General features: G+C 39.9%; 1 protein-coding gene across 1 annotated transcript in view; it reads right to left on the bottom strand.

Annotated features, from left to right (window-relative positions):
• The window catches only part of EIF5B (eukaryotic translation initiation factor 5B), a 95953-nt gene continuing 80654 nt past the window's right edge, over positions 1-15299 (bottom strand). The window contains exons 15-24 of the mRNA XM_042932012.1: positions 9157-9288; positions 8563-8745; positions 8266-8427; positions 6755-6886; positions 5407-5538; positions 5223-5299; positions 4942-5106; positions 2964-3102; positions 844-1005; positions 1-471 (exon numbers count right to left, since the gene is read on the bottom strand). Coding sequence (XP_042787946.1) covers positions 364-471; positions 844-1005; positions 2964-3102; positions 4942-5106; positions 5223-5299; positions 5407-5538; positions 6755-6886; positions 8266-8427; positions 8563-8745; positions 9157-9288 — 1392 coding nt within the window. The 3' untranslated portion in view covers positions 1-363. The remainder of the gene's footprint in view (positions 472-843; positions 1006-2963; positions 3103-4941; positions 5107-5222; positions 5300-5406; positions 5539-6754; positions 6887-8265; positions 8428-8562; positions 8746-9156; positions 9289-15299) is intronic.

The raw sequence follows: 15299 nt of genomic DNA on the forward strand, positions 1-15299 counted from the left end.
TTAATCAAATACTGCAGTACTGATTTAATCAGTATAAAATTGAAAGAGCTTTAGATCTGTAATAAAAATCCAAATTTGGGTTAGGGCAAACTTTAAAACAGCAGCCAGTAGAGAAGGATTGGGAAAGGAGTGGGCAGGTGAACAGGCACGTTGGAACTGTGGGGACATGTAATCGACCACTGTCAAACCAGTGTAAGTTTCTTGGTTTCTCATGGAAAACATTTTATACACCTATTTTTTTCCTTCCATACTTAAGTTCATCAGTGTCCAGATACATCCGTTCCATTTTTTTGTCTTGTTTTTTCTTGGTGGTATTATGACATAATATTTCATTTATTCCAATTCCTGCCCCATGTGGAAAAATTAGATGATTTCAAATACTTTCTTCAGCTCCACAATAAGCTGCCAATCACTCTTCTGCATCTCATCTCTGAACCAGTCTTTGAGGGCATCGATGGACTGCCGGCTGATCTGCAAGCCCGAGGCACAAACAGGGTCAACAACAGTGCAACCACCACATGCCAAAAAAAGCACGTGGCCCAAGGCTGACACCAGCTACTGCTCATTAAAAAGAAACCTTGGCCAAAATAACGAATGCCGTACCTGTCTGCCTTTCAGAGTAGTAAATCTCTGCAAGTCCTAGCAGGCACTCTAACTCTGTTAGGAGGCCCCTTCCTCAACACAGAGAAGGCCGCGTTATAGGTCATGCCCTGAAGAAGAATCCAGTCCTGCTGGACTGTAAAAGTTCAAACATCCAGCCCTGAGAGCTACTGTGCAAAGGTAACCAGAGAAGAGTTGACCCCCAATTTCTCTAAAATGGGCCACTTCTATGAAGACACTTACCTTACTGACAAGAATGTCTGTAGCTTCAAAATGTCTTCCATACATTTTGGGAGATTCACCAGGGATAGGTTCTATTTTGACACAGACTTCTTGCCCTTTTTTTGCAACATCCACTTGTTTATGGTTTATTTCAATACTCGTTACTATTCCAATGTCAACAAACTGTAAAATAAGAACTGCAATATAAGCAGAGGAATCATGCCAGTCACAGGCACTGCAACCTGGACAGCGAAAATAAAAACTGGAGCCAAAGAGCCAGTTTAAAAGCCTTGGCTCTGTGACCCTTCTTCATCCCTCATCACAGTGTGTTTCACTGGTAAAGTAGGGATGACCCCACCACACCCCCTGTGCCCTTCACAAGATGACTGCTGTAAACAACTTGACAAGTACCCTATCAATTCAATGTGGTTTATTATCTCTGCTCTACCCTTTCTTATGACAAGTGCCATAATAAGAACTGGCAGGCCTAAAACTTGAATCAGGAATGAGTTTGGAGTGCTCGGTATGGTGAGCAAAGGGATTATGTCAGAGCAGCAGCCAGGGATACATCTTGTGGGGCCAAGTGGGCCGAGGTTAGAGCCTTGGCATTTCATTCTGAGGATGAGAGCTGTGAGCAACCTGATCTCAGTTACAGTACAGGAGAAAACCACTCTGCTGCCTGCTTATGAAGGGACAGAGGAAAGTGAGAATGTGTGACCAAAGCCACAGAGGAGATAATCACTGCAAATAAATGTCCTTCCTCAGTCCACTGAACTGGTATAAAAGCAACAACTCCTAGAAGCAACAAGTCCTAGTGCTCAGATGACTTCTAGGTGCCATCTCCCACTAAAGGAACCAGGTCTGGGGCAGGGAAAATACTAGATGAGCCTAGAGCATCTCACTGCACCAGAAAGGAAGAAGATGCTCCAAGAGTTATGTGTCCAGGGCAGTCTGCAGTAGCTAGTTTGAATGGGGTCCCACTGACCAGAATGGACAAATGGGTATTGGGGGGGATCTCAAAAATACTGGTAATGGATTAGAACATCAGATTTTTAAAAAAGCTAACCGAGTGTGTATGACATAATGAAAAGCTCAGGGGAGAGAGAGATTCTTTACAGAAGTGTTGGTGGGGGGAATCACAGTTTTATAAACTTAGGCAAGGATTACCAATTATTAAATCTACAGGAATAAAAGTTGTTGAAACAGGATATTCACAAGTACTCAAAGTGCCCCAGAGATTACTTAATAATCCAAAGGCAGAAAGATGTGGTTCTAATGGCTATCCTCAGCCAACAGCACCTTACTCAGTAAACGAAGGTGCTGCCACAGTAAGGAAGCCTGTGTGGTGAGGCTCGAGGCACACGGGAGCATCTTTGCATGCAGTATCTGTTCTAATTGTAACTTCCCTCTAACGAGGAGGAAACGGATAGATCCAAGTTGAGAAATGATCTGCAAAAGAACAGGGCTCTCCCCAAAGGATGGGGGTGCTGTTCCTATTGAGACTAAAACCCATAATAACCAATTGCAGTGCACCTTGAAGGAATCCTGGACCAGGTCAGCAGATGGCAGTATTAAAGACACTTGGGACAGAGCACCTGGGGGGCTCAGTCAAGTGTGTGATTCTTGATTTGGGCTCAGGCTGTGATCTCATGGTTCATGAGATTGAGCCCTGCGTTGAGCTCTGTGCTGATGGAAGGAGGCTGCTTGGGATTCTCTCTCCCTGCCTCGTGTGTGCATGCACATGCACTTTCTCTCTCAATAATGAAAAAAGGCCCTCAGGACAACTGGTGAAATGTGAATGAGGACTATAAATTATAGGACATTATTGAGTTAATGTTAATTTTTCTTAGGTATGATGCTAATTTAGGGAAAGGGAATGTGGGCATTCATTACTCTGTTCTTTATTTTCCCCTAGGCTTGAAACTTCAAAAAGTTTTCAAAAGGGCAGTAAGTTAAAGTACCTTGCAACTTTCTTTTGCTGAAGCACCGATAAGAATTAACACTGATTAAGGAACACTCGTAGTTAAGGGATAAATCACAGAAGGTGACAAACTCTTCTGCTTGTTGTCACCACTCCTGGCCTCCCCATTTTACTGATTTTAAGAGACCACACTTGATTTGAAAGTACAACGAGAACTTACATTTTTGCTAGGGACGCACATGGGTGTCCCCTGTTTCACCTGACCTGCTTCCACAGTCACTCCCATCACTATTGGGTCTCGAGAATTAAAAATATACTGGGGGAGGATTTTCATCTTGCAGGGAAATACTGCTATGTGCCTAAAAGGAGGAGGAAAAAAAAAAACACTAAATTTTGAAGCAGACAAAAATCACTTAAACCTAAAAATAAGAATATGAGGCTTCCCCTGTCAGATAAAAGCACTTCCAGGTGGTGCCAGAAAAGCAGGAAGGATGCTGCAGAATGACCTTGGTGGTGTCCACAATGGTCCAGTCTCCGGTCCTGGGTGCATCATCCCCTCGCCATCCCCTTCCCCTCCTTCCCTCTGTGCTGTCACTTCCCAAGTCTTGAAGAAGCTGCATCACAGGAGCATGCGAAGTCTCTGCCCCAAAATTTAGATGGAGCTGAGAACCTCAATAGGACCCACGGTCAGGCACACAGGCAGTTGGCTCTGGGGACCACACAGGCATCAAACCAGCCACCTTCTCTCTACCATGTTCCCAAATCAGGTGACCCAAAGGCCACTTACTGAGCATGAGCTTCAAGTCTTTCACAGTGTCTAGTAGTTTTCTTAACCAAAGTCTTTTCACTTGTGGTTTCATGATTTCAAGGGAGCATATCCCAGTCTAAATCCCAATACTCACCTGGCAGTTCACTTTAAATATGTACCCCAAATTGAGCCATTCTCAGGTCTTGCCTGGAATACTGGGAGCCTGATAAAACTCCTTGCTGCCTCCCTAAAATCCTCCAAGGGGCCTACTGAGTCCCACAACTTCTCTGACCTCATCTCCTACTGTTCTCTGCCAGATTCGATGTGGCTGCCTCCCAGTGCTGTCCTTCTGCCTGGACAACTCCTTGTGTGTCTGGGAGGCTCAAGTCATTCCCTTCAGATCTCTGCTTGAACAAGAGACCCTATGGAGGGAAGCTGTCCCCAACCACACTGCTTGTCACACTGCTCTTCTTCCTGATTTAGGCCTTCCCTGCTCTGTTCTGCTTTTCAGCACTTCACCCTACTTCTCGTGAGTTCATGGCTGTCTCTCTGAGGTGCAAGAGGAGGGAACCCGGTCAAGGTTACTGCTGCCTCCTCAATCACCTGCAGCAAAGCCACCTATACCAGGCAAGCTGTGAGGTCTGCTGGAGGAACAAGCTCTCTTCCCATGGAACACCTCACCTTATTTCATTTCCTCACCTCCCACGTTCTAATTTTGTTCCTTCCTTCCCATGTAATCCCAGATAAGGAACTCCAGCAAGATAATTTTAGCAACTGCTAATCAATAATGAGACCCAGACCTGCCAATTTAAAAATTAAAAAATAAAAGGCTACACAGAGGATTGTTAACACTGCTGGAATGCCTCAGATGGGCATTTATGGTTTATAACACATCATTTCAGGATGCTGCCTCTTCCAGATGAGCAAATGCCATGCTTCCACTGTCCACACACCTTCCCGATACAGGTATCCCCTACATTTTGAAAGGCCACATGACACCACTTTGCTTTTATAAAGACCTATGTTAGTACCTGCTTTCCCTAACCAAAAGAGGAGGATTTGTGCTTTTATGAAAAAAGGCGAAAAGGAAAAATGTTTAGCATTTGTTTTGCAGTGAACCGTTAAAGAGGCGGTGGGCACCCCAGAGTGGCCCCACCAAACTTCTTCCCAAGAACCACACTCAGCATCTCAGTATCATGCTGCCAGGGCTGTGAGCAAGGTCTGTGAGCATCTGGGCTTCATTTCGATTTTATCTGTTATCAAGATGTGTCCTAAGGTATCAGAAGGGAGTGCTCAAAAAATTTTCCATATAAATTAACAGTAATTACTTCTTCACTATATGCCAATTCGGCTTACAGAAGGTTTCACAGGAATGCTCTACTTTCAGATAGTGGGAGAAACCTGTATTTGGCAATTCGAAGACCCAAAATAAGTAAAATCACGAACTTACTTAAATTCTTCTTGTTTCTGTTTCTTGTAGTCTTGTCTATATTTCGTAAAGGCATCAAATAAATGATAAATAATTTCTGCACTAAAAATTCTAACTCCTAAACTATCAGCCATTTCTTGTGCATCCCGTTCAATTCTCACATCAAAGGCCAAAATCACTGCATACCTGAAAGGTTCAAACACATTAAAGATCATTCGATTAAACACAGAATATGTCAGGTAGGACAGGTTGAAGAAAATAGGTAATATTAAAGCCTTCACAGCAGGAGAGAAATTACTTACTGAGGATCATGTTCCAACATCACTGAAGCCTTCATGACATCTTTTTTATGGACTGGACCAATATTAATTCCTGCATACTGTACAAAGGGAGTTTCTGAGCTTAATGGCCTGTGTCAGGTAAAGGAAATAGCACTACAAACCATGACTACCACGGACTCCCGTGGAGTCAGGTAGGATTACTTACGGGCACTTCTGATGTTTTCAGAAATTCAAGTAGAGCTTCCAAAGATCCCAGTGTAGAGGCCTGGACATAGACTCCTTTTTCTTCCAACTTGATAGCATTTAGCGTCTGCTTCAACTCATGGATCAACTCATCCTTGAAAAGAAATTAGATTTGACAAGGTTGTAAATATATCTCTATCAGCAGCTTACAGTAAGGCTGTGTTTCTCTTTTTAATTAAATATTTACCTGAAAACATAAAAGCAAGCCTAAGAAAAAGTAACGCATAGCAGAACCTGTACTGGAATGGAGGAGATTCAGGGCCCATATCTGAAATGTGTCCCATACATCTGTCTTTAGATTACTAATGTTGAAATCTATTTAACCTCTGCTGTACTTGGCAAATAAGGTAGATGGGTGAGCTGAATGAAATGAGAATCTTTTCAAAGTTAAAAAGCATTACATAAATGTAATGTGTTGTGCTAGCCTAAAGGGTCTGCTGGACTGCCTTAAGCCTTAACTGAAATACCCTAACCTCAGCACCCTTTTCCTCAGTCACTGCTCCTTTAGGGATGAAGACATTCTCCCCAGAAATAACTACAACAGCTATGTTCATGCCATAGTTGGGACTGGCCAAAGAGGAATGTGTGCCCTGTTCTCACTGGCTCTAAGGTGGCCACTTCCTTGACGGTGGTGAACTGGTGCTGCCTGAAGAATAACAGTGGTCTCAGCGTAGTAGATGAGCTGTGTGCTCGGAACAGTGCCATCTTCTCTCTGGCAAGCGAGTACATAAACTCAAAGTTTGACTCTGTGTAACTATGCTAGACTCCAGTGGACATCTGCTCCTACAGATAGGCAAATTTTAAAATGACTTCAAGATTATCTTGAGTTCTGTCTGCATATTCTGGTATCTAAAGTTTGTTTATTTTTGAGAGAGCGTGTGGGAGGGGCAGAGAGAGAAAGTGCCAAGCAGGCTCTGCACTGTCAGCGTGGAGCCCGATGCAGGGCTCAAACCCGTGAACTGCGAGATCATGACTTGAGCCGGAATCCAGAGCTGGATGCTCAACTGACTGAGCCACCCAGGCACCCCTGCATATTCTGATCTTAAAAAACATGAACAGCTTCTAGCTTTTGTTTCATTTTTTATTTAAATAAAATGTGTACCTTAAAATTCTAGTCTATATAATATTAATGTTCATTCACAGGGCTGTGTAAACTGAAGTAATCTAAAAGCATCAACTGTTTGCTATGAGCCACCAAGTAAGGCTTCACAAAGACAAAGGTGCCCACTTCATTCATCATTACCAGCATGTGCCCTACTGACACACCAGCAGAACTCAAATAGCTTTGGAGGTTTAAAAAAGTAATTTACTTTAAGAACCGGGATTTCATCTTCTTTATAAGCCACCAGGAGGGGTAAGCCAGCCAATGTCTTCTCCAGGTCTTTTCCAAGAATCTTTACCCCCTGAGCTGCTTCTACTTCTTTATGCTTTTCATACTGGTTCTACAAAGACCAAAATATTTGTTACCACATTTATTTGAAAGTGGTTAATAGTAGAAGATGATGTGAGAGACAGTATTTTCATGACATTGGGATAGGGAAATTTTTCTTAAACATAAAAAGCAATAAACAAACATTTGTTTCATAAGATTCCACAGAAAAGGTAAAAAGACAAGTCACAGAGTAGAAGACGGTACAATACATACAAGCCACTAACAGACTAGTATCCTGACTACATAGACAAATCCCATGACTCTGTAATAAAGACAGACAATGCTGGAACACAGGGACATTTCACAAAGGAGTGAATTTAAATGGCTAATAAACATACAAAATAATAGCCAACCATATTTCAATCAGGCAAGTACCAAATGAAACAACAATGAGCTACCAGACGGGAAAAAATTTTAAACTCTGACAGCATCAAAGAGCTGACAAGACGTGACATAACGAAAATTCTAATATACTGCAGTTGAAAGTATAACTTGTTAGACTTACTGTGGACAACAATATGGCCTTATCCAGTAAAACTGGAGCTAAGTGTAAGTGAGGACTCAGCAATTCACTCCTAGGCATACACCCTGGAGAAACTTGCACAACTACACCAAGAGATAATACAAGAATATTCGTAGGAATGACACTGCTAGTAATAATAGAAGTTTTAAAACTGGAGATAGCCTACACTTTCCATCAACAGAAGAACAGATAAACCATAATATATTCATTCAGTAGAATACTACACAACAACAAAAATCAACAATAGCTATATGCAACAACATGGATAAATCTTAAAAGTATTTTTTGACCAAAAGAAGCCAGATACAAAGGAATGGAAAAGGACTCCACATATATAAAGTCCATACAGATTTTTGAGAACCCCACACTCACGTATTGTTTAAAAAGGATATTAATTACTATCATGGAAATGGAAGCAGTTAACTTTTAGGAATGTGGGGGACTGGGGTGAGGGGTGGGGAGAGGGGAGGGACTAACATCAGTAAGAAGCACACAGGCTTCCGGGATATCAGCAATGTTCTGATTCTTTACCTGTTTGCTTCCTAAAAATTGGTTAAACTTGTCTTCTATGCTTATGGAATTTTGTGTATTAATGTTTTGTTTCATAATAAAAAATGTTAGTAAGAGACTACTTAGCAGTGTAGAACCAAAATAATACACTTCAGTTTTCATGGAAAGCTTAGGTGGTAAATAAAAACTTGCACACATCTCCACTCGGTCAGATGATCCTGTATGCGGGATTCAAAATAAGACAAGGAGCGAGAGCATATTAAGCCAACCAACTCTCGAAGTCAAGAAAGGACCTCAGCAGAACTTATACACAATGTACACATCCCCGTGTGTCAACACTTGCCACCCAGGCTTACCTTCACCCGTAATTCCTTCATAGGAGGAGGTAATAGGAGGCCTCGAATCTGAGTTACAATGGGCCCTTCTACTCCAGGAACGATAATTGTATCTCCTTCCTTCAAACGCCCATTGATCAGTATCACATCTATGGTGGTGCCCATTCCTGGGAGAGCCTTAACCTAAGAGACATAATCGCAAAGGGAGTGAAATATATGCTGCACTATATTGACTGAATCTAAGAGTAGGAAACATCCCCATCCAAGGCCTCCATGTTAAAAACAAAAGGGAAAATAAACTGAAAAGCTGATCATTACCTCCATAACCTGTGCTCTTAGCTCCTCACAATGTGCAAGTCTCTTGCTCAACATGGTCTGAGTTAACTCGACAAGAAGGTAGATCAAACTTCCCATGCCATCACCAGTATGTGCAGAGGTAGGTACCAAGGACACAAAAGTACGGGGATCCTTGTTCTCATAAAACAAAGCTGCATTCAAACCCTAGAGACAGAAAAAGCAAAATCATTCCAAAAGGCCAAACTGGAAGAAGTATCCAGAACAGCATGACTGACTAGCTAATAGATAAGCAAATGACTCATCTTTCTGAAACTCCTCAAAAACACTCCAGATCATGTATAACCTGTAGGTATTAGTTGTATCACAGAAAGTAGTGGCTTTCCCAGTCAACTTTATTTTTAAAATTTAAACATTCAGACTTTACAAAGACAGATCTTTGAAATATCAGCTTTCTAACTTAAAAAGGGATAAGGGAAAAGAATGGAGATCATTACTTGCCATTGATAGGGGAACAGAACCAGTATGAAAATGCTAGCTTTATTATAAGGACAATATAACAAAAGGAAAAATATTCTATAATATAGGCTCTTCACTAAGAAGGGAAAGTTTTCTTACCTGCTGTGCAAATTCTACAATAATAGCCTTTGCTCGCTCCTCAAATTCATCTTTTGTGTTCTTTTTCTGCTTCTTTAAAGTAGCAGCCACATCAGAGTCAGGGCTCTTTTTCCAATCATACAACCTATCAATCTGGACAAAAATTTTTCATAAGAAACATCCTGAAAACATTCAGATTGCTAAGGAACTTAATTAAGTTCCTAAATTAAAGTTCCTAAAAACTCCTAGTATATATTATACATATTCAGAAGAGTGTGAATTACTCAAATATTTTATTATACCAAAAAGCCCATACAACCTGCTTAACTGCAATCCCTTAATTTACTTTCATTTTTAAATTTTTTGTAATGTTTATTTATTTTTGAGAGAGAGAGAACATGAGTGGAGGAGGGGCAGAAAGCGAGAGGGAGACACAGAATCTGAAGCAGGCTCCAGGCTCGGAGCTGTCAACACAGCTCGAATATGGAGCTCAAACTCACAGACTGCGAGATCATAACCTGAGCTGAAGTCAGATGCTTAACTGACTGAGCCACGCAGGTGCCCCTAACTGCAGCCCTTCTTCAATTAGAAACTTCTGAGGTAACAAGCTGCCCATGAGCCTCCAAACCAGTTCATGAGAGGCTGTCATTTGTTTGCAAAAGATGAGATCCTAGAATTATCCTGACACTATTAGCATATGTTGCTGGAATTCCAAAATGGTTTTGTTTAGTAAATAAAAATAAGAAATATAGCAAATATCATCACCAGGAAAATTACAGCAAAAAAAAAAAAAAAAATAGTAATAATTGCATCCTATTTCAGAGAACAGTCCATTTTAATTGTTTTATTGCTCACATTAGATTTACTCTGTTAAATAAATCATGTATTTTCTTTCACTTTTCAAAAGTGTGATAAATGGGTATAGACAGGAAAACTAATTAGTAGGAAAAAGAAACGAGCAAAATCCATTTCCTAAGTCTAGGGTTACAATATAAAGAAGCTTCCTCAATCTGAATGCTACAAAGGAGAAACATTAGTAAGTAGAAACAGATCCAGAAATGACAAAGTTGATATAATTAGCATACGAGATCCTTAAAACAATTATTATAAAATATGTGACTTTAAAGAAAAAATATGAAGAGCTTTAAAAAACACATAATATGAAATAAAAATTTACTAGATAAGCTTAACAGTAAATTACATATTACAAAAGAAAAGACTGAAGGCCTTGAAGATATAGCAATAAAAACTCCCAGCTGAAGCAAAGAAAAAAGAATGAAAGAAAACCTTAGTCACTCATGAAAAATCTCTGAATAACCTAATTTTTGTAAACAGATGAAGACTATAAATCCACAGATCTAAGAAAATCATTACAAAATCTCACTGATGAACCTTTAAAAGGAAAGTTCTTAAAAACAATCACAGAAAAGGATATATTATATACAAGGAAACGAAGGACTATTAGAGATAAAAGCCATAAAGCAGTAATGATGAAGGAAAAAAATATTTTTTAAACCTGGAATTCCATATTCAGAAAATTATTTGATCTAAATAATAAAAGCATAAAATATGTAAGCAGTGCTTGTAACAGTGAGCTAAACTTACCCTCAAATATTTCTAATAGATAAGAAAAAATATCTGAAATCAACAATCTAAGATTCCACCTTAAGAAGTTAGAAAGGAAGAGGACAGGAAAATCAAAGCAGAAAGAAGCAAATGATAACATTAACACTGGAAATCAATGAGATATAAAATAAAACAATAGAGAATATCAATAGAATAAAGAGCTGGTTCTCTGAAATACAAATTTCTATACTGATAAGAGACAAATAAAAAACCTAAATAACCTGTACCTGTTTAAGAGATTCTATGCAGATATGGCTTCCTAGTGAATTCCATCAAACATTTAAAAAGATTCTATCATTTCTATACAAACTCTTTCAGATCATAAAGGAGGAAATACCTTTCAACTCATCCTACAAAGCCAACATTACGCTAATATCGAAACCAGACAAAAGACAGTAAAGCAAAACTATAAAGCAAAGTCACTCATGAATACAGACACAAAAATCATCAACAAAAACTTATCAAATCAAATCAGGCAATACATGAAAAAGATAATGCATCATGACCAAGTAAGTGGGGTTTATTCTAGTAATGCAAGGCTGGTTTAACATTTAAAAATCCAAAAGTAATCAACAAATAGTGAACAACTGAACATGCACATGTTAAAAAAAACAACTTAGACACAATACAGGCCTTCCACTCTTCACAAAAATTAACTGAGAATAATCACAGACCAAAATGTAATACATAAAACTCTAAAACTTCTGGAAGATAAAACTGGAGAAAATGTGATGACCTTGGCTATGGTGAGGACTATTTAGACACCACAACCAAAGGCATAATCCATGAAAGAAAGAATATGATAAGCTAAACTTTGTTAAAATGATAAGTTTCTGTGAAAATGAGTCTAGGGAATCAAACAAGAAGCCAGACTGGGAGAAAACATTTGCCGAAGACCCATCTGATAAAGAACCTATATCCAAAATACAGAAAGAACTCTTAAAACTCAAAAATAAGAATATAAAGAATCCAATTTAACAATGGGCGAAAGAATTTGACAACTCAGAGATGGCAAATAAGCATATGAAGAGATGTTCCACATCTTATGGAAACACAAATTAAAACAACAACGAGATACCACTACATACCTACTAGAATGACTAAAATCCAAAATTCAACATCAAATGTTGGTAAAGATGTAGCAACCCTCATTCACTGCTGGCGGGATAGCAAACCGTTACAGCTACTTGGCCAGTTTGTTCCAAAACTTAAAACTCTTACCATAACAATCCACCATCACACTCTTTGATATTCACCCAGAGAACCAGAAAACATATGTTTATACACAAAACCTGCACAAAGAGGTTCATGGCAGCTTTTATTCCTAACTGCAAAACCTGAAAGCAACCAAGATGTCCTTCAATGGGTAATGAATAAACAGTAAGTAGTGTATCCAGACAACGGAATGAATTATTAAGCAAAATAAATGATCTTAAAACTAAAAAATGAGCTACCAAGCCATGACAATACATGGAGGAAACTTTAATTCTTATTTTTAAGTGAAAGATGGCAATCTGAAAAAGCTTACTGTAAAATCCTATATGATTCCACCTATGACACTCCGGAGAAGGCAAAACTATGCAGACAGTACAAAGATCAGAGATCTTTTTGCCAGGGACTGAGAGATGGGGTGAGAAACAGGAAAAGTGGAAAGGATTTTTAAAGCAGTGAAAATAACATGATACCAAAATGTTGGATACATGTCATTATACATCTGTCCAAACCCACAGAATGTACAACACCAAGAATGAACCCTAAACTATAGACTTTGGGTGATAATGATGTGTCAATGTAAGTTCATCAATTACAACAAATGTACCACTCTGGTGTGGGAGGGAGGGTGCTGATATTGGGAGGCTATGCATACGTGTATGTGGGAAATCTCTACCTTCCTGTCAACACTGCTATGAAATCTTAAATGGCTCTATAAAAAAAAAAAAGTTTTCATAATAAAATGTTAGTAAAGTCTCCTCAAAATATCAACAGTAACTCATGTTACAGAATAAAGAGGAAAAGCCACATGAATATCTTAAGAGAAGCAGAATAAGCCATCTGACAAATTTTAACATCTCATGACTTAAACAAGAGTAACACTTTAAGCAACCTACTGCTGACATCACATGTAATGGTGAAAGATCAAGTACTTCCCCCTAAGGTAGGGCAGAAAGCAAGAAGTCTGTCATTACTTCTATTCATTGTTCCAGAAGGTCTAGTTAGTGCAGTCAGGAAGAAGAAAATTTACAGAGCACACGCATGAAGGGAAAAAGTAAAACACACCCTTTATTTGCAGATAACATAATCATATAGATGGAAAATCCCACATGATCTACAAAAGAAGCTTCTAGGCCTAATCAGTGAAATTAGTAACATCACAAGATTTAAAAATAAATACATAAAAATCAACTATATTCCTATATAAATTACAAACCCCAAAATTTTAAATGTTATTCACAACAGCATCAAAACCATGAAAATACTATGGATAAATTTAGAAAAATATGTCCAACACATGGACAATAAAGGTACAAAATATCACCAAGAAGAAATAAAAAACTAAGTAAATAAATATAGAGATGTCATGTTCACTTATCAGAAGACTCAATTTTGATAAAATGTCAACTCTCACAGAATTTACCTACAAATTAAATACAATCCCAAACAAAATTCCAAAAGTCCTTTTGTAAAAACTAAGCAGATTCTGAACTTTATATGAAAATTCAAGAACCCTAAAATAACCAGAACAATTCTGAGAAACAAAAAGTTAAAATTACCAATACCTGCTTTCAAGACATTACTATAAATTATAATAACCAAAACAGGGTAGTAGTGGCATAAGGATAGATATACAGGTCAATGGAAGAGAAGATAAATACCAAAAAGGGACATATGTACATGGTCAATTAGTAGTCAACAAAGATTCAAAAGTAATTCAGTGGAGAACTGCTGGTCCAAGATGGCAATATATAGGGAGACACTGACCTCACCACCTCCAGGGACACACTAAAACTATACCTATTTACAGAACAATTCATCCTGAAGAAGAACGGAGAGCTAACAGCTTCTGTACAACAAAGACCATGTAGAGAATGGCAAGAGAGACAGAGACATAGAAACGAAGAGGACCCCCATCAACACTGCAAACTTCTGTGTGGAAGGATAGTACTGAAGGACTGTGAGTAGATTCATCTGCCCTGGGGTGCAGAAAAAAAGCTGTGGTTTGCGAAGACATCTAGAATATAAAGGAACCAGCTCCAGAACCCTGCCTAACAGCAGGGGAACTGCTGAAACTCTCTCCAGGTCAAGAGGAACTGTCAAGTGCCTCCACCCTGGCAGCATGGACAGGAGCAAGGTCCAGGCATTCTAGATGGCCTAACACCTCAGTCAGCCCTGAGTCCCTAGCCCACACCCGACCCAAGCCATTCCATCAAGATGGCTCCTGTGCGGTGCAGCATACCAGGACATGCCTAGCCAGCCTCACTGCATGCCTCACTACAGCTGCAGCTGTCCGTCAAAGTGACACAAACACAAAGCACCCTAGAACACTCAGGCCCACACCACTGCAGCTCCAGACAACTTGCCAGGACTCCCCTGGCTCAGAGCATATTAGAACCTCCCAACCCACACCAGCTTATACTCCAGACAACTCGCCGGGGAATCTCCTTCATGGAGTGCCCAAGGCACCCCCAGTCTGTACCCACCTTGGTTCTAGCCGCCCTGCCAGGACACCCCTGTGTGCAGTGACCCAGGACAATCCTTGCCCATACCTGCCTTGGCTTTAGTCACCCTACCCTGCGTGGAGAGCCCCAGGAGCCCTAGCTCGCATCCACTTCAGATTCAGCTGTACTCAGAGTGCCTTCAATGCAGAGTGCCACAGTACTGCCCCAGCCTGTGTCCACTCAGTTTCAGCTATCCTGTCAGTGTTCTCTGCAAGGAGAGCCCCAGAATCCCCTTGGTTATACCCACTTCAGCTCTAGCTGTGATGCTAGGGTGCCCTCCATAAAGAGAGCCCTGGGACCCCCTGGCTTTCACCCATTTCAACTCCAGCTGTGCTGCCCTCTGGGTGAAGAGCCCCAGGAACACCTGGTTTGAACCCACTTCATTTCTGACTATCACACCAGGGTGGCCCTAGCATGGAGAATGCTAGGATCCACAGTCCATAAACACAACAGTCCAGATAGCCACCCCAACTCACCAAGCACATTCTACACAGGAACCCACACTCAAGATCATTCCCTCTAGTTAAGGAAAAATAGCCGTTCCACCTAATCCATAGAAATAAACAGAAGAAGTAAATCAAAATGACAAAAAGAATATACTCCAAACAAAGAAAAAGATAAAACTTCAGAAAAAGAATTAAATGAAATGGAGATCAGCAGTATGCCTGATCAAGAGTTCAAAGTAATAGTAATGAAGATGCTTACTGGACTGGAGAGAACCATGAATGAAGTCAGGCAGAACTTCAAAAAAGACATATAAAATATAAAAAAGAAGGAATCAGAGTTGAAGAATAGCAGATGAAAAACACATTAAAGGGATTC

Source organism: Panthera leo, chromosome A3 (assembly GCF_018350215.1).
Source record: "Panthera leo isolate Ple1 chromosome A3, P.leo_Ple1_pat1.1, whole genome shotgun sequence".
Lineage (NCBI taxonomy): Eukaryota > Metazoa > Chordata > Mammalia > Carnivora > Felidae > Panthera > Panthera leo.